The 20,000-nt window shown below is 46.3% G+C and overlaps 1 protein-coding gene across 2 annotated transcripts in view; it reads left to right on the forward strand.

Annotated features, from left to right (window-relative positions):
• Positions 1-8,859: 8,859 nt before the first annotated feature.
• LOC110512008 (protocadherin-18-like) overlaps positions 8,860-20,000 on the forward strand; it is a 12,696-nt gene continuing 1,555 nt past the window's right edge. Inside the window, exons 1-3 of one of the 2 annotated variants that reach the window (XM_036971886.1) lie at positions 8,860-11,863; positions 12,478-12,566; positions 13,893-14,062. In XM_036971886.1, the coding sequence (XP_036827781.1) occupies positions 9,368-11,863; positions 12,478-12,566; positions 13,893-14,062 (2,755 nt within the window). In that variant the 5' untranslated portion in view covers positions 8,860-9,367. The remainder of the gene's footprint in view (positions 11,864-12,477; positions 12,567-13,892; positions 14,063-20,000) is intronic. The other variant, XM_036971887.1, reaches the window with a different exon arrangement.

Genomic DNA, 20,000 nt, shown 5'->3' on the forward strand with positions numbered 1-20,000 from the left:
TTGATTCACGGGGTTCAGACAGAGAGAGAACAACAGTTGAATTGAATCACGGGGTTCAGACAGAGAGAGAACAACAGTTGAATTGAATCACGGGGTTCAGACAGAGAGAACAACAGTTGAATTGAATCACGGGGTTCAGACAGAGAGAACAACAGTTGAATTGAATCACGGGGTTCAGACAGAGAGAACAACAGTTGAATTGAATCACGGGGTTCAGACAGAGAGAACAACAGTTGAATTGAATCACGGGGTTCAGACAGAGAGAACAACAGTTGAATTGAATCACGGGGTTCAGACAGAGAGAACAACAGTTGAATTGAATCACGGGGTTCAGACAGAGAGAACAACAGTTGAATTGAATCAAGGGGTTCAGACAGAGAGAACAACAGTTGAATTGAATCACGGGGTTCAGACAGAGAGAACAACAGTTGAATTGAATCACGGGGTTCAGACAGAGAGAACAACAGTTGAATTGAATCAAGGGGTTCAGACAGAGAGAACAACAGTTGAATTGAATCACGGGGTTCAGACAGAGAGAACAACAGTTGAATTGAATCACGGGGTTCAGACAGAGAGAGAACAACAGTTGAATTGAATCACGGGGTTCAGACAGAGAGAGAACAACAGTTGAATTGAATCACGGGGTTCAGACAGAGAGAACAACAGTTGAATTGAATCACGGGGTTCAGACAGAGAGAACAACAGTTGAATTGAATCACGGGGTTCAGACAGAGAGAGAACAACAGTTGAATTGAATCAAGGGGTTCAGACAGAGAGAACAACAGTTGAATTGAATCACGGGGTTCAGACAGAGAGAACAACAGTTGAATTGAATCACGGGGTTCAGACAGAGAGAACAACAGTTGAATTGAATCACGGGGTTCAGACAGAGAGAGAACAACAGTTGAATTGAATCAAGGGGTTCAGACAGAGAGAACAACAGTTGAATTGAATCACGGGGTTCAGACAGAGAGAACAACAGTTGAATTGAATCACGGGGTTCAGACAGAGAGAACAACAGTTGAATTGAATCACGGGGTTCAGACAGAGAGAACAACAGTTGAATTGAATCACGGGGTTCAGACAGAGAGAACAACAGTTGAATTGAATCACGGGGTTCAGACAGAGAGAACAACAGTTGAATTGAATCACGGGGTTCAGACAGAAAGAACAACAGTTGAATTGAATCACGGGGTTCAGACAGAGAGAGAACAACAATTGAATTGAATCACAGGGTTCAGACAGAGAGAACAACAGTTGAATTGAATCACGGGGTTCAGACAGAGAGAACAACAGTTGAATTGAATCACGGGGTTCAGACAGAGAGAGAACAACAGTTGAATTGAATCACGGGGTTCAGACAGAGAGAACAACAGTTGAATTGAATCACGGGGTTCAGACAGAGAGAACAACAGTTGAATTGAATCACGGGGTTCAGACAGAGAGAACAACAGTTGAATTGAATCAAGGGGTTCAGACAGAGAGAACAACAGTTGAATTGAATCACGGGGTTCAGACAGAGAGAACAACAGTTGAATTGAATCAAGGGGTTCAGACAGAGAGAACAACAGTTGAATTGAATCACGGGGTTCAGACAGAGAGAGAACAACAGTTGAATTGAATCACGGGGTTCAGACAGAGAGAAAAACAGTTCAGGCCGTCAGGCAGTCATTGTAAATAATCATTTGTTGTTAAATAAAGGTTAAATATAAAATAAAAATATATAAATATTGACTTGTAGATATGTTTATATATGTTTAGCTCACATTACGCTAGATATTTCCATTAAAGTGTCATAACTCATACTACTTTATCTAACTATTGTCTTTTTATAATGACTTGAGAATTTCCACCAATCAACCTCTTCCACCTCCAGCAACATCCGTTAGGGCCTCTGTTTAGCCAGTAGAGCATAATGGAACGCAACGGAATTAGAATTCTCAGATAGAACATTCCTCGGGATTGGGTTCCATTTCAGAATATTGTCCTCGGCTGCATTCTAATCTGCCTCAGACAAATTAGCTGTCAATCACCAGACTTCGTCGGGGACGATGGGGGAGTGAGTGAGTCCCTCACAAATCAACAACATGCCAGTCATTGTTGGAATGTGTCTAACATCCAATTGCATTTCATCCTCCATCTAATAAACAGTTAACTAACTACATTATGTGTTCTCCTTTCATGGCAAGGTGACTTCTAAATGTCTTTGGGTGTCTCTGTCTGTGTCTGGGGTGTTCCACATTTTAATCATATCCTGATGAAGACATGTTTGTGCTGTTGGTGAATCGAAACCAGGTTTTTGGATTGGTTTCAGAAAGCCACAGTAGCAGTCAAAAGGTTGGACACACCTCCTCATTACAGGGTTTTCTTTATTTTGACTATATTCTAAATAGAATAATACTGAAGATGTCAAAACGATGAAATAGCAGACATGGAATCATGTAGTAACCAAAAAAAAGTGTTAGACAAATCAAAATATGTTGTATATTTGAGATTCTTCAAATTAGCCCTTGCCCTTGAATGAGTAGGTGTGTCCTAACTTTTGGCTGGTACTGTATGTGCTTCTTTGAATGTTTGATTGCACGTTATACTAAATCCTATAGATTCAATTCATTAGCCATTCAGTCTCAAAATCTATCATTTGGTATATGTATTAGTAGTAGTAGTAGTACATTACATGTGACTAACTAACTATTGAACATGTCTCTCCTTGTAATGGTTTTACCTTTTAAGGACCAACAAGGACAGTGTTAGTAATTCTTACCCAGACGATGTCCCAGTGAGACAACCCTGTGAATGGTGGGTCCTGAATGGTGTGTGTGTGTGTGTGTGTGTGTGTGTGTGTGTGTGTGTGTGTGTGTGTGTGTGTGTGTGTGTGTGTGTGTGTGTGTGTGTGTGTGTGTGTGTGTGTGTGTGTGTGTTTTATGCGTGTGTGTGTGTATGTTGTGTCTGTGCTTCCCTCAGATGCCTGCATGGTTTATTCTGTCACGACTCGAGGGGAGGTGAAGGGTTATATCTCACCTCAGCAACACTCACTGTCTGGGCCATTCAGTGTGTGTGTGTGTGTGTGTGTGTGTGTGTGTGTGTGTGTGTGTGTGTGTGTGTGTGTGTGTGTGTGTGTGTGTGTGTGTGTGTGTGTGTGTGTGTGTGTGTGTGTGTGTTTGTGTGTGTGTGTGTGTGTGTGTGTGTGTGTGTGTGTGTGTGTGTGTGTGTGGTTGAATCATCAGGAGATGGCCAAACCAATGTGAATCATACGTAGAAACAAGGCCAGAGAGAGAGATGACAGAATACTTGCTCTGTCTCTCTCTCTCACACACACACACACACACACACACACACACACACACACACACACACACACACACACACACACTAACATGACGACATAGCTTAACAAAGAAACCAATAAACCATAGACCTCATGACTGCCACTACAGCTGACTGACTGAGTCCCACAGACCTCCTGACTACCACTACAGCTGACTGACTGAATCCCATAGACCTACTGACTGCCACTACAGCTGACTGACTGAATCCCATAGACCTACTGACTACCACTACAGCTGACTGACTGAATCCCATAGACATCATGACTGCCACTACAGCTGACAGACTGAATCTCATAGACATCATGACTATCACTACAGCTGACTGACTGAATCCCATAGACATCATGACTAGACTAGAATAGGAATATAATATAATAGGATATAATAGGACAGAATAGGACAGAATAGAATAGGACAGAATAGAATAGGACAGGATAGAATCGAATAAAATATCATATAATATAATAGGACATACTAGAATAGAATAGAATAGAATAGGACAGAAATCAAAAGAATAGGAGAGAATAAAAAAGAATAGGACAGAATAGAATAGAATAGAATAGAATAGGACAGAATAGAATAGAGTAGAATGGAATACGACAGAATATAATGGAATAGGACAGAATAGACTAGAGTAGAATGGAATACGACAGAATATAATGGAATAGGACAGAATAGAGTAGAATAGAATAGGACAGAATAGAATAGAGTAGAATGGAATAGGAGAGAATAAAAAAGAATAGGACAGAATAGAGTAGAATAGAATAGGACAGATAGAATAGAGTAGAATGGAATAGGACCGAATAGAATGGAATAGGACAGAATAGAATAGAGTAGAATAGGACAGAATAGATTAGAGTAGAATGGAATAGGAGAGAATAAAAAAGAATAGGACAGAATAGAGTAGAATAGAATGGAATAGGACAGAATAGAGTAGAATAGAATGGAATAGGACAGAATATAATTTAATAGGACAGAATAGAATAGAACAGGACAGAATAAAGTAGGACAGAATATAGTAGAATAGAATATGACAGAATATAATAAAATAGAACAGGACAGAATAGAATTGAATAGAATAGGACAGAATAGAATAGAATAGAATATGACAGGATATAATATAATAGAAAAGAATGGAATGGGATAGAATAGAATAGAATAGAATAGAATAGGACAGAATAGAGTAGAATGGAATAGGACAGAATAGAATGAAATAGAACAGGACAGAATATAATTGAATAGAATATAATAGAATATGACAAAATAGAATAGAATGGAATGGGACATAGGACAGAATAGAATAGGACAGAATAGAATAGGACAGAATAGAATAGGACAGAATAGAATAGGACAGAATAGAATAGGAGTTGCTATGGATGAGGATAGGGGGAAAATTCATGATGAACTAGAAATTCAAACTGACAGACCAGACTAATGTATGACACTTGATACAGATGCTCAAATAAGAACATCATAGTTGGACACACATTTATAACCATTTAAGAATGGGGATGATAACAACATTACTGCAAGTAAAATCTCATTATGCCCAAACTAGATTAAGAATGAATCTCACATGATGTCTATCTAATATAATCACATAGCTGCAGTGTAGGAAGAGGAAGACATCCATTAGAGGGGGGATGTAGTAGTGGGCGAGTATAGTAGCCTAGTGTATAAAAGGGTAAGGGGTAATTTAACTCTAATTGTGTGGTAGCAATACCAGCCTAAATGTGTGGTACTGTGTGTGTGTGTGTGTGTGTGTGTGTGTGTGTGTGTGTGTGTGTGTGTGTGTGTGTGTGTGTGTGTGTGTGTGTGTGTGTGTGTGTGTGTGTGTGTGTGTGTGTGAGCGGCAATACCAACCTAATCAACGTCATGTGTTTTAAGTGTCTGGAAACACCACTGCCATACAGTAATTGTCCCTCATCACCAAGAGCAGAAGAGGCCTTTTCAAGTCAATCTGAGGTGCAATAAATGTGTCTCCCGACTGACAGTATGCTGCCCCGAAAAGCCTGCCTGTGTGCACGCAACACAACCACATGGCACCGTCGGCGCCATACACGAATACATGCCAACAGACTATTATATCCGGGTAGATAGACAGACACATTCGTGGCCAACGAGTCATAAGGCTATAAACTCCTATAAAATGGTCGATGAAAGAAAGGGAGTGGGGATGGATAGAGAGAAAGTGTTGGGGGTCACGGATGAATAACAATTTGGCATTGTTTGGATGGGGGTGGGGTCAACCAGGCAGGGGTCTTCGGATCAGCACCTCTGAATGAAGTCGGGGGTGCACGCACACACACGCACGCACACACACCCGGAGAGAGAAAGACAGACACCCCTTCTGGAATCTGCGCTGGCCGCTAATTGAATGAATGACAATGCGGACAGACGAGCCGACAGATGCTCGCGTGCCTTTACAACCCAACAGCAGCCGTATTGGCTGGCACGACGTAGTCTACTGGTGGCGCATTCCGTTTGTCTCTACCGTTCTAGAACACAGAGAGACCAGACCGACAGATTCGATCCGAACGCCGTTGCTATGGAAAACGCTCCACCTGCTGCTCCCATTGTCCCAAAGGGGAGCGGGACAACGGGAGAGAATAGGGATGAATATCAATGACAGGAGTTGAATTCGCCCTACGACTTTATGGCTACGAGATAACTACACCATAGGTCTTTTGTTGGACTCCCCATGATTACATGAGAAATAGTCACCGGATTGTCACTTCATCGGTTCATTGACTACCATTGATTATCCTTATATACCATTGGTTATGCGTTCTAGACCCTCGACGGGCCTTTCCCTTCTAGATTAGTCTATTGTCTGACTGATTATAAAAACACATTTGCCACACCAGAAAACATCTGACTTCACATACATTGTAGGAATCACTTTCTTAACTTTTCGTTACTACATTGCTTCTATTTTTCCATTAATACTTAATTCGCGACTTAAATGATAAAAAAAAGAGATGTGATTATTTTGATGAGGTAGCGCGCCTAAACGTATTAAACCCACTTCAGCTGTAGCATGAATTATAGCCTGCAACCCGTTTCTTCATGGCTACAGCTATTGTTTTATTTCTCACCCGGAGTTTAAAACATTCCCTCTCTCTTTCTTCATTTTCTTTTCTTTTTTTATTCTCCTCTTTCCATGAACTCGGGAGGACTTTCGCTTCTTTTGTTCCCGAAAATGTGATTAGCACCCTGGCGCGCGAGGTATAATTGCATTACCGTCTTTGTGGGCGCTCGGGCTCTGTGGAAAGCACCGGTCCGGTATCAGCACTGGTTAAATAGTCTACGAGACAGAGTCTTGGTCGGCAAAATGTGCAATGGAAGAGAGAATAAGCTATTCAAAGGGAACGTTTTGCAAACACAATCAGAGCTATGAATAGAATAATTACGATTAAGAGAAACGTTTTTGCGCCTATTTAAGATTGAGAGGGGGTAAAATGTGCACCTTCTGTCGATGTCAGTGCACGTTTTGGGAATCCGATAACTCCTTATGCAAATTCACGGAACACTATAGAAGGTTTGCAGATGCGTTGGAATCAAATAGAACGTCCACCCAACTTAAACCAACTGACCTACTAAAACGTTGATATTCATGACTGTCAGTGAATGTTTATCCGCCGTATATCACGTTGACAATAATTGCCTGGTGGACTCTTGTCTTACATGGAACCACGCAGGCCACGCATAAAGTTGCATCACTGTTTACCCAATCATCAGACTCCATTCTGTATGGACGACATGTGTGGGGAGATAGGATGACAGTAGGTGAGATATTCCATACATGGTTAACACGGGCAAATCCACAGATGATCCCATGTTTTAGGAACAACTTCGAGATGCTGATGTTTCAGAAACATGGATGGAAGTTGAATTCTGACGTGAGAACGTGAGAGCTTGTAGGTCTCTACTGTTAAACAGACGAGTTTGGATAAGTGCCCGTATGTATTGTGTGCGTTGAGATGACTGCGTGAAAGAGATGCAGAGATTTAAAACGGCCACGTCAACATATGCTTGCGTAATCTTACAATATAGGCTAAAAAAATGTTGGATACGTTCCCAAACATGATGTGCACGGTTAGCCTAAATAATTAGCTTAGCCCCCGCTTAAAGATTAAAACGCATAAAACCTTTTTTTTAAAAGGCCAATTGTTGTTGTCTGTCTCGGAGTCATACGGTGACAGGCTAATTTCACTCGGTTATCTGAATGCATGGATGGAGGGGAGTGAGTTGGGACCGTGTCCTGAATAGCACCCTACTCCCTTTATAGTGCACTACTTTTAACCGCTGCCACATGGCTCTGGGTAAAAGTAGTGCACTATGTAGGCTGCCATTGAGTACGCAGCGCCTGAGAGGCGTGTTTGGTCGGGTGCAATGACTGGGGTTGGGGTGTCAGCCAGACCGTGCCAGATGGTCGTGGGTTTGCGCAGTCCCAGTTGCGCATGTTCGTCTTGTTTTTTAAATATTTTGCATGCATGGATGTACATGTTTGATGACTGACAGAGAATGGGATACTGTGTGTGTTTGTGTGTGTGTGTGTGTCTGTGTGTGTGTCTGTGTGTGTGTCTGTGAAGTTGAAGAATGTTAGACAGTATTATGCACGGGGACAGAGATGTACCGCGGCGTGACCAAGTCCTAAACCCATTCATTAGTACCCGGCTCCTTTTCACCACAATTCTCCACACTGATTTAGCCGGCTTACTCTCTACCACAACCCGCCACAGATTAGAAGAGGCGCATGTGAACACTTTGCTCAAAAACATCCAAGAGAGGGAGAGAGAGTAGGAGGGAAGGAGACTCAACTGACACTGAATAAAACGACCAGGGAGGAAATTAATGTATGCAGTGTCCACGCAAGCTAGCAGTCTCTCTCTCTCTCTCTCCTCCTCTCTCTGTGTGTGTGTGTGTGTCTAATTTGGGTATAGCCTATATGCCAGTTGCTATAATAACTAATTGGTGAGACTGGTGAAGATAATTCTCCATTTGCCAGTTAGGCCAACGCACATAATTCGAAGCGATATAAATAAGAATGTAGCCTCCACATTTATAGCCTATCCTAGTCTCCAGTCTCTCTGTATCTAACACAATCCTAAACAATACTTTAGGAGGAATACTGTATATCCTACATTATCCCAGCCATGTCTCCAGTCTGTCTGCTGCAATAGACCCAAAACGAGAGACTACTACACTCATAAAGAAACCTGGCGTCTTCTAACGGCGACTACCAAAAAATATAACCGGGCAAACGTGACCAATGAAAGTTCCTCTTGAGTTATTTTACCCTTCCCTATTGTTGAGGCATGCTCTCCCCTCTCTCTCTCTCTCTCTCTCTCTCTCTCTCTCTCTCTCTCTCTCTCTCTCTCTCTCTCTCTCTCTCTCTCTCTCTTTCTCCTCTTCTCAGGGGTGAAAGTGAAGAAAGAAAGTGGATGAAGAACCCGAGAGGGTGGAGTTTGCCCCGTCTCGATCTCTCCTCCCCTCCCTCTTTCTCCCCCCTCTCTCCTCGCCTCTGTTTTGAGTGGTCACCGGGTTAGCATTTTATTTAGGAAGCATTTTGTCTTGCTGGGGAGAAGAGAAAGGGGCCGCTGTTCCGTTGTAGGGCTGGTTAGATTGAGGCGGGCTATTTTGGGGGAGCCATCAGACGAAGAGAGAGCGAGAGAGAGAGAGCACGGCACCGCACATAGAGAGAAGCACAGATTTAAGCGGTGCTCTATAGGAGTCTACTCTGAGACTCGCGCAACAGATTTGTATGCGTGGAAGGGATAACTCACTCTCAGTTTGGACGTTGTGTTTTCTAGTAGAAATGACTGCGGAACGCAACCTGCTTTTTTAATGCTCAAACGTGTTTAAATGGGAATATCTAGATTTTGGAGAATGCGCTGCGATTAGCCTAATGACTGTCGTCGGGGCGCAGTGGATTCGTTAAGTTCATTAGGCTACAATAACGGAATCAGTACTGGCTGCGCAAAGGAGCTATTTTGGAACTACTTTCAGAATCACCCAAAGGGATTACTTTAAAGATGGAACCTGGAAAAATAATCTGCGTATTTTATATCCGAATATGGATCCTTCTCGCCGTTATGGCACTGGCCACGCAACACGTCAAAGGTAAAACATTAAAATATCAAGTTTACGAGGAACAGAAGGTGGGGACTGTTATTGCACGGCTTAAAGAAGACGTGGCTGATGTTTTGGTCAAACTCCCAAGTTCTGTGTCTTTGCGCTTCCGAGCCATGCAGAGAGGGAGCACGTCTTTCCTATCCGTGCGCGAGCAGGACGGAGAGATCAGCATCCGTTCCAAAATAGACCGAGAGAAGCTCTGCGAGAAGAACCTCAACTGTTCCATTGAATTCGACGTTCTGACTCTTCCAACAGAACACTTGCAGCTCTTCCACGTCGAGGTGCAAGTGTTGGACATTAATGATAACGCGCCCCAGTTCGCCCGCGCCGTAATCCCCATCGAGATCTCCGAGAGCGCGGCAGTTGGTGCGCGCATTCCCCTGGACAGCGCGAGTGACCCCGACGTCGGGGAGAACTCCCTCGATACTTACTCCCTCGAGCCCAACAACTACTTCAAGATTGACATTCAGAGCAGAACGGACGGGGCTAAGTACTCGGAGTTGGTGGTGCTAAGGGAGCTCGACAGGGAGATGCAGCCAGGTTATGAACTTCAGCTGACGGCCTCCGATAAGGGCGTTCCCCCTAAATCCGGTTCTACTCTCCTCAGAATTAGCGTGGCAGATTCAAACGACAACAGTCCTATTTTCGAACAGTCTTCATATGTGATTCATCTATTGGAGAATTCACCTGTTGGATCTCTTCTTATTGACCTGAATGCGACTGATGCAGACGACGGAACCAACGCCAAAATCGTCTACTCCTTTAGCAGTCACGTGTCCCCGAAAATCGTGGAAACGTTCAAGATTAACTCGGATAACGGCCACCTGACGCTCATGAAGCGCGTGGACTTTGAAAGCGCGACATCATATGACATCGATGTCCAAGCCCAGGATATGGGCCCCAACTCCATGCCAGCACACTGCAAGATCTTCATCAAGGTAGTGGACATAAACGACAACAAACCAGACATCAGCATCAATCTGATGTCCCAAGGGGACAGAGGCAAGGAGGACGCGGCCTATATCTCCGAGGCCGCTCCATTGGATTCCTTCGTGGCCTTAGTAAGAGTGGAGGACCTAGATTCTGGTCTGAACGGAGAGGTTGTGTGTAAACTCCATGGCCAGGGGAGTTTTAAACTACAGAAGACGTACGAGAACAACTACATGATCCTCACTAACGTCTCGCTGGATCGGGAGAAGAGGTCAGAGTTCAGCTTGACGGTCATCGCCGAGGACCTCGGCACACCCAGCCTCTCGACCATCAAGCACTTCACCGTGCACGTGCTGGATGAAAACGACAATGCTCCACGCTTCCAGAAGGGACGTTATGAGGTATTCAGATCAGAGAACAATGCCCCTGGGGCCTACCTCACGTCGCTTTTGGCAACCGACCCCGACCTGGACGCCAACAGCCAGGTGAGCTACTTCCTGGTGGAGAACACCGTTCACGGGAGCTCTATCTCCACCTTTGTCACCATAGACCCGTCCAACGGCGCTGTTTACGCCCTCCGCACATTCGACCGCGAGGACGTCAGCCGGATATCCTTCGTAGTCCAGGCCAAGGACGCCGGGGAACCCTCGTTGCTGAGCAACGCCACCGTCGTCCTGACAATCCTGGATGAAAACGACAACCCGCCGGTCATCGTGGTTCCGCAGCTCTGGAACCTCACGGCCGACGTCCCCGTCTCCAAGTACACCGAGGCCGGTAGCCTGGTTACGGTCGTCAGGGCGACCGACCGAGACACCGGCGTCAACGCAGAACTCACATGTTCGATCACTGCCGGCAACGAGGAAGGCTTCTTCTCTATGGATCCTAGAACGTGCGAGATCAGCGCCAACGTTAGCCTCGATATGTTTCCCCACGAGTTTGCGGAGCTCACCGTCCTGGTCAGTGACCACGGTTCCTTGCAACAGACCACCAAGGCCGTCCTGAAAATCTGCCTCTATGAGAACATGGAGGGCCACGTGCAGGTGCTGGACCAGGGGGAGACGCCGCTCGACGCCTCCCTCATCATCATCATGTCCCTGGGGGCCATCTGCACTATGCTCCTGGTCATCATGGTCATGTTCGCTGCCCGCTGCAACAGAGAAAAGAAAGATAGCAGGAACTCGTACAACTGCAGGGTGGCAGAGACCAACCACCAGCATCACCCGAAGAAACCGTCGCGGCAGATCCACAAGGGTGACATCACACTTGTTCCCACGGTGAATGGGACTCTACCAATCAGAGCGCACCACCGCTCACCCTCGGCCACGCCCCCCATGGACCGGGCGCCAATGGGAAGCCGGCAGAGCCACCACAGCCACCAGTCACTGAATAGCCTGGTGACAATATCGTCCAATCATATCCCGGAGAGCTTCGCCCTGGAGTTGGCCCACGCTACGCCACCCGTCGAGGTGAGATACTACAGAACACACAATTCATCTCTCTCTCTCCCACACACACACACACACACACACACACACACACACACACACACACACACACACACACACACACACACACACACACACACACACACACACACACACACACACACACCACACCACACCACACACACACACACACACCTACACTCCCCTCAACCATTCTAGAATAATCCGTCATAAATCCTAGCCTCTTGGTAAACAGTTCCTGAGTGTCAGTAAATCCATAGTGAAATGACTGTCCATTTAAAACTAGTAGAACTGATTCCAGATGTAATCATGGCTCCGGTTTACCTTTGTGTCTTCACCCTCAAGCCATTATGTGATCGTTGTTCTCTCCTATCCATATTGATTTATCCCCGTCACCCACCCACCACCCCATTGTTATTTCTCTCATCCACTTTCTGTCATCCATTTTGGAATCATCATATTTGTCTCCTCACCCTCCTCAGTGTGTCACCACCATCAGAATCACTGTGTGTCATCCATCTTGTTTTGTTCCTCATTGTTGTCGTCTGTTTCCATCCGTTCTGTTATTCATCCTCCTTTTTTCTGTTGTTCTTATTTGTTTATTTTGGATATAGCAAGTCTCACAGCTTCTGTCCATGCTCCATCAGGGCCAGTACCAGCCTAGACCCTGTTTCCGTGGCAACAAATACTCCAGAAGCTACAGGTAAACAAAGCATCCCCCCCCCCCCCCCAAAACATTGTAACGTTTTGCTCTTTTGAGTTGTCAAATTCCCTTGTGTCCACCGTGCTTTTCATTAGTAGCATCAATACAATGAGTAGCATTAGTAGCATCAATACAATGAGTAGCATTAGTAGCATCAATACAATGAGTAGCATTAGTAGCATCAATACAATTAGTAGCATTAGTAGCATCAATAAAATGAGTAGCATTAGTAGCATCAATACAATGAGTAGCATTAGTAGCATCAATACAATGAGTACCATTAGTAGCATTAGTAGCATCAATAAAATGAGTAGCATTAGTAGCATCAATACAATTAGTAGCATTAGTAGCATCAATACAATGAGTAGCATTAGTAGCATCAATACAATGAGTAGCATTAGTAGCATCAATACAATGAGTACCATTAGTAGCATTAGTAGCATCAATAAAATGAGTAGCATTAGTAGCATCAATACAATTAGTAGCATTAGTAGCATCAATACAATGAGTAGCATTAGTAGCATCAATAAAATTAGTAGCATTAGTAGCATCAATACAATTAGTAGCATTAGTAGCATCAATACAATTAGAAGCATTAGTAACATCAATACAATGAGTAGCATTAGTAGCATCAATACAATTAGTAGCATTAGTAGCATCAATACAATGAGTAGCATTAGTAGCATCAATACAATGAGTAGCATTAGTAGCATCAATACAATGAGTAGCATTAGTAGCATCAATACAATTAGTAGCATTGGTAGCATCAATAAAAACATATGTAATGACAGTATGGATCTATATTAGTTTGGCCCTTTTTCCAAGATGGCTCTTTTGTTTATCATGTTTTGAGTTTGAATCATATCAATATCATTCAATCCAAAAGTTTGTGGATCACATGTCTGTTTCAACTGTAGTGTTGTGAAATGTTTGTTTTGGAGTTCTGTCTACCTCTCTATGGTGAGCATTAATCAGTGGTACAGCAGCTTCTACCACTAAGAAACACCAATTACATACATTTTCATTGACTCAATTGTACTTTCAACTCTCTCTCTCTCTATCTCTCACTCTTTCTTCCTTTCTCCCTTCCTTCCTCTCTATCTCTTTCTCCCATCCCCCCACCTCTCTCTCTCTCTCTCTCTCTCTCTCTTTCTTCCTTTCTCCCTTCCTTCCTCTCTCTCTCTTTCTCCCATCCCCCCCCCCCCTCTCTCTCTCTCTCTCTCTCTCTTTCTTCCTTTCTCCCTTCCTTCCTCTCTCTCTTTCTCCCATCCCCCTCTCTCTTTCTCTTTCTCCCATCCCCCTCTCTCTCTCTCTCTCTCTCTCTAGGTATGCATTGCAGGACATGGACAAGTTCAGCTTGAAGGACAGTGGTCGTGGGGACAGCGATGCGGGGGACAGCGACTATGATATGGGACGAGAGTCCCCCATCGACCGTCTGCTGGGGGATGGCTTCTCTGAGCTCTACCACCTGGACATACTCCACAGACTACACCCAGGTCAGTTACATAGAGACATGAGACAGCCATCTTGGTAGAGGCAGGATAGACTATAGTGCCCAGGTCAGTTACATAGAGACATGAGACAGCCATCTTGGTAGAGGCAGGATAGACTATAGTGCCCAGGTCAGTTACATAGAGACATGAGACAGCCATCTTGGTAGAGGCAGGATAGACTATAGTGCCCAGGTCAGTTACATAGAGACGTGAGACAGCCATCTTGGTAGAGGCAGGATAGACTATAGTGCCCAGGTCAGTTACATAGAGACGTGAGACAGCCATCTTGGTAGAGGCAGGATAAACCAGCTTTATACTCTTTGTGTAAAAGTCATTGGGTGCAGGGCAGTGATGTCACAGAATATAAAAACCAAGCCAGGTGACATCACCCGCTGCAGTACGACAGTCCCGTTTTCACTAGAGATATAACACGACCCAGTGACGCCCACCGTCACACACATCACACTGGGCTGCTCACACCAGGTTCTCCCCAACACTTTAATAAATCATCTATTCAGTTCAGCACCGTGGACAGCTGCTCACCACGTTTTACAATCTTCCCCGTGCTGGCTTCAACAATACACGTCTCACCTGAACAGTCAAAAGATGATTTTTAACACCACATTGTATGGCCTGGACTCCCAAATAACACCCTATTTTCTTAATAGTGCACTACTTTCCCCATGTAGTGTACTCAAACGCGGTGTGCTATATAGGGAACAGGGTGCGATTTGGGACACATTCACTATTATATAACAGCCCATTCACCCAGTAGCACAACTGTGCTTCAGCTGTATTCTTCCCCACAGCCTTTAATTTCCAGGGGTTTTATCAGGCAGACGCGTTCCTCCATTACCACCCTCCTGATATCTGGCCCTCAGATAGAGTCGTGTCGGTAAACGCCTCCCCGATTTACACTGTGACTCTCTCTGTCTGTCACTGTGTCGGGTGGGTGGGTGGGTGTGTATGTGTGTGTGTGTGTTTTTGTGTGTGTGTGTGTGTGTGTTTGTGTGTGTGCGTGTGTGTGTGTTTGTGTGTGTGTGTGTGTGTGTGTGTGTGTGTGTGTGTGTGTGTGTGGTGTATACGCGTGTGTCTGTGTTGGCTGTTTGAGTGACAGGCCGGCCCTTTCATGTCTGTGCTGAGGAGAATTCACAGTAATTGCTTTTAAAATGATGTTGTTCTCCCCCCTGAGAGCCACAGTCTCTCCTCTTCTCTCTCTTCTCTCTCTTCTGTCTCTTCTCCTCTGTCTGTTATTCTTCTCTTTATGGAGAGATGAAGTAGGGAGGGAAGAAGGAGAGATGGAGGAGGGAGGGAAGAAGGAGAGATGGAGGAGGGAGGCAATAAGGAGAGATGGAAGAGGGAAGGAAGCAGGAGAGATGGAGGAGGAGAGGAAGAAGGCTAGAGGGAGGGAGGGAGGGAGGGAGGGAGGGAGGGAGGGAGGGAGGGAGGGAGGGAGGGAGGGAGGGAGGGAGGGAGGGAGGGAGGGAGAAGGGTGGAGCTAGGGAAGGAGGGGGGATGGGAGATGGATGGAGTGAGTGAGGGAGGGAGAGGAGAGGAGATGGTGGGAGTGAGGGGGGCGAGGAGTAGGATGGAGCTAGGGAAGGAGGGAGGGAGGGGAGATGGAGGGAGTGAGGGAGGGAGAGGAGAGGAGATGGTGGGAGTGGGGGGGGGGCGGGGAGAAGGATGGAGCTAGGGAAGGAGGGAGGGAGGGGAGATGGAGGGAGTGAGGGAGGGAAATGAGATGGCGGGAGGGAGGGAAGGAGCAGAGAAGGATGGAGCTAGGGAAGGAGGGAGGGAGGGGAGATGGAGGGAGTGAGGGAGGGAAAGGAGATGGAGGGAGGGAGGGAAGGAGCAGAGAAGGATGGAGCTAGGGAGGGAGGGAGGGAGGGAGGGAGGGGAGATGGAGGGAGGGAGGGAAGGAGCAGAGAAGGATGGAGCTAGGGAGGGAGGGATTGAAAGAGGGGGGATTAACTGTTTTTGAGCCTGATTGAATGGAGTGATTTAATTGGTTTACTTTGTCACTCATCCCAGTAAAAATCGGTTGACCTTTCTGATACCAAAACAACATCTATCTTTCTCACAAAAATGGTTGGTTCAAATGTCTAGAGTTTACAGAGAGTGACATGAGGGAAAGTGTTAGACAGGCAACAGAGGTACAGGGTTAGACAGAGAGGTACAGGACTAGACAGAGAGGTACAGGACTAGACAGAAAGGTACTGCACTAGACCGAGAGGTACAGGACTAGACCGAGAGGTACAGGGTTAGACATAGAGGTACAGGGTTAGACAGAGAGGTACAAGGTTAGACAGAGAGGTACAGGGTTAGACAGGGAGGTACAGGGTTAGACATAGAGGTACAGGGTTAGACAGAGAGGTACAGGGTTAGACAGAGAGGTACAGGGTTAGACAGAGAGGTACAGGACTAGACAGAGAGGTACAGGGTTAGACAGAGAGGTACAAGGTTAGACAGAGAGGTACTGCACTAGACCGAGAGGTACAGGGTTTGACAGGGAGGTACAGGGTTAGACATAGAGGTACAGGGTTAGACAGAGAGGTACAGGGTTAGACAGAGAGGTACAGGGTTAGACAGAGAGGTACAAGGTTAGACAGTGAGGTACAGGGTTAGACAGAGAGGTACAGGGTTAGACAGAGAGGTACAGGACTAGACAGAGAGGTACAGGACTAGACCGAGAGGTACAGGGTTAGACAGAGAGGTACAGGGTTAGACAGCGAGGTACAAGGTTAGACAGAGAGGTACAGGGTTAGACAGAGAGGTACAGGGTTAGACAGAGAGGTACAGGACTAGACAGAGAGGTACAGGGTTAGACAGAGAGCTACAGGGTTAGACAGAGAGATACAGGGTTAGACAGAGAGGTACAGGGTTAGACAGAGAGGTACAGGGTTAGACATAGAGGTATAGGGTTAGACAGAGAGGTACAGGGTTAGACAGAGAGGTACAGGGTTAGACAGTGAGGTACAGGGTTAGACAGAGAGGTACAGGGTTAGACAGAGAGGTACAGGGTTAGACAGAGAGGTACAGGGTTAGACAGAGAGGTACAGGACTAGACAGAGAGGTACAGGGTTAGACAGAGAAGTACAGGACTAGACAGAGAGGTACTGCACTAGACCGAGAGGTACAGGGTTAGACAGAGTGGTACAGGACTAGACAGAGAGGTACAGGACTAGACAGAGAGGTACAGGGTTAGACAGAGAGGTACAGGGTTAGACAGAGAGGTACAGGACTAGACAGAGAGGTACAGGGTTAGACAGAGAGGTACAAGGTTAGACAGAGAGGTACTGCACTAGACCGAGAGGTACAGGGTTTGACAGGGAGGTACAGGGTTAGACATAGAGGTACAGGGTTAGACAGAGAGGTACAGGGTTAGACAGAGAGGTACAGGGTTAGACAGAGAGGTACAAGGTTAGACAGTGAGGTACAGGGTTAGACAGAGAGGTACAGGGTTAGACAGAGAGGTACAGGACTAGACAGAGAGGTACAGGACTAGACCGAGAGGTACAGGGTTAGACAGAGAGGTACAGGGTTAGACAGCGAGGTACAAGGTTAGACAGAGAGGTACAGGGTTAAACAGAAAGGTACAGGACTAGACAGAGAGGTACAGGACTAGACAGAGAGGTACAGGGTTAGACAGAGAGGTACAGGGTTAGACAGAGAGGTACAGGGTTAGACAGAGAGCTACAGGGTTAGACAGAGAGATACAGGGTTAGACAGAGAGGTACAGGGTTAGACAGAGAGGTACAGGGTTAGACAGAGAGGTACAGGGTTAGACAGAGAGGTACAGGGTTAGACAGAGAGGTACAGGGTTAGACAGTGAGGTACAGGGTTAGACAGAGAGGTACAGGGTTAGACAGAGAGGTACAGGGTTAGACAGAGAGGTACAGGGTTAGACAGAGAGGTACAGGGTTAGACAGAGAGGTACAGGACTAGACAGAGAGGTACAGGGTTAGACCGAGAGGTACAGAGTTAAACAGTGTGGTACAGGGTTAGACAGAGAGGTACAGGACTAGACCGAGAGGTACAGGGTTAGACAATGAGGTACAGGACTAGACCGAGACGTCCAGGGTTAGACAGAGAGGGACATGACTAGACCGAGAGGTACAGGGTTAGACAGAGAGGTACAGGACTAGACCGAGAGGTACAGGGTTAGACATAGAGGTACAGGGTTAGACAGAGAGGTACAGGAATAGACAGAGAGGTACAGGAATAGACAGAGAGGTACAGGACTAGACAGAGAGGTACAGGACTAGACAGAGAGGTACAGGACTAGACAGAGAGGTACAGGAATAGACTGAGAGGTACTGCACTAGACCGAGAGGTACAGGACTAGACAGAGAGATACAGGAATAGACAGACAGGTACAGGAATAGACAGAGAGGTACAGGACTAGACAGAGAGGTACAGGACTAGACAGAGAGGTACAGGACTAGACAGAGAGGTACAGGACTAGACAGAGAGGTACAGGAATAGACAGAGAGGTACTGCACTAGACCGAGAGGTACAGGACTAGACAGAGAGGTACAGGGTTAGACAGGTAACAGAGTGATTAGACAGGCATCAGTTTAACAACTATCCATTTGTATCAGTGCTCCTGGTCTCCTCTCTCCCGTAGCTTTTGGACTGTGTCCTCTCTCCCGTAGCTATGGGACTTTGTCCTCTCTCCCGTAGCTATGGGACTGTGTCCTCTCTCCCATAGCTATGGGACTGTGTCCTCTCTCCCATAGCTTTGGGACTGTGTCCTCTCTCCCGTAGCTATGGGACTGTGTCCTCTCTTCCATAGCTATGGGACTGTGTCCTCTCTCCCATAGCTATGGGACTTTGTAGTCTCTCCCGTAGCTATGGGACTGTGTCCTCTCTCCCATAGCTATGGGACTGTGTCCTCTCTCCCATAGCTTTGGGACTGTGTCCTCTCTCCCGTAGCTATGGGACTTTGTCCTCTCTCCCATAGCTTTGGGACTGTGTCCTCTCTCCCGTAGCTATGGGACTATGTCCTCTCTCCCGTAGCTATGGGACTGTGTCCTCTCTCCCATAGCTATGGGACTGTGTCCTCTCTCCCATAGCTTTGGGACTGTGTCCTCTCTCCCGTAGCTATGGGACTGTGTCCTCTCTTCCATAGCTATGGGACTGTGTCCTCTCTTCCATAGCTATGGGACTGTGTCCTCTCTCCCATAGCTATGGGACTGTGTCCTCTCTTCCATAGCTATGGGACTGTGTCCTCTCTCCCGTAGCTATGGGACTGTGTCCTCTCTTCCATAGCTATGGGATTGTGTCCTCTCTCCCATAGCTTTGGGACTGTGTCCTCTCTTCCATAGCTATGGGACTGTGTCCTCTCTTCCATAGCTATGGGACTGTGTCCTCTCTCCCGTAGCTATGGGACTGTGTCCTCTCTCCCATAGCTATGGGACTGTGTCCTCTCTCCCATAGCTTTGGGACTCTGTCCTCTCTTCCATAGCTATGGGACTGTGTCCTCTCTCCCGTAGCTATGGGACTGTGTCCTCTCTCCCATAGCTATGGGACTGTGTCCTCTCTCCCATAGCTTTGGGACCGTGTCCTCTCACCCATAGCTATGGGACTGTGTCCTCTCTTCCATAGCTATGGGACTGTGTCCTCTCTCCCGTAGCTATGGGACTGTGTCCTCTCTTCCATAGCTATGGGACTGTGTCCTCTCTCCCATAGCTATGGGACTGTGTCCTCTCTTCCATAGCTATGGGACTGTGTCCTCTCTTCCATAGCTATGGGACTGTGTCCTCTCTCCCGTAGCTATGGGACTGTGTCCTCTCTCCCATAGCTATGGGACTGTGTCCTCTCTCCCATAGCTATGGGACTGTGTCCTCTCTCCCGTAGCTATGGGACTGTGTCCTCAATGTCAAACCAGATAAAACATTGAGACTGTATTTTCCAGCTAGCAGTGTATGTACTGAGTAGT

This window comes from Oncorhynchus mykiss, unplaced genomic scaffold (assembly GCF_013265735.2).
Source record: "Oncorhynchus mykiss isolate Arlee unplaced genomic scaffold, USDA_OmykA_1.1 un_scaffold_85, whole genome shotgun sequence".
NCBI lineage: Eukaryota > Metazoa > Chordata > Actinopteri > Salmoniformes > Salmonidae > Oncorhynchus > Oncorhynchus mykiss.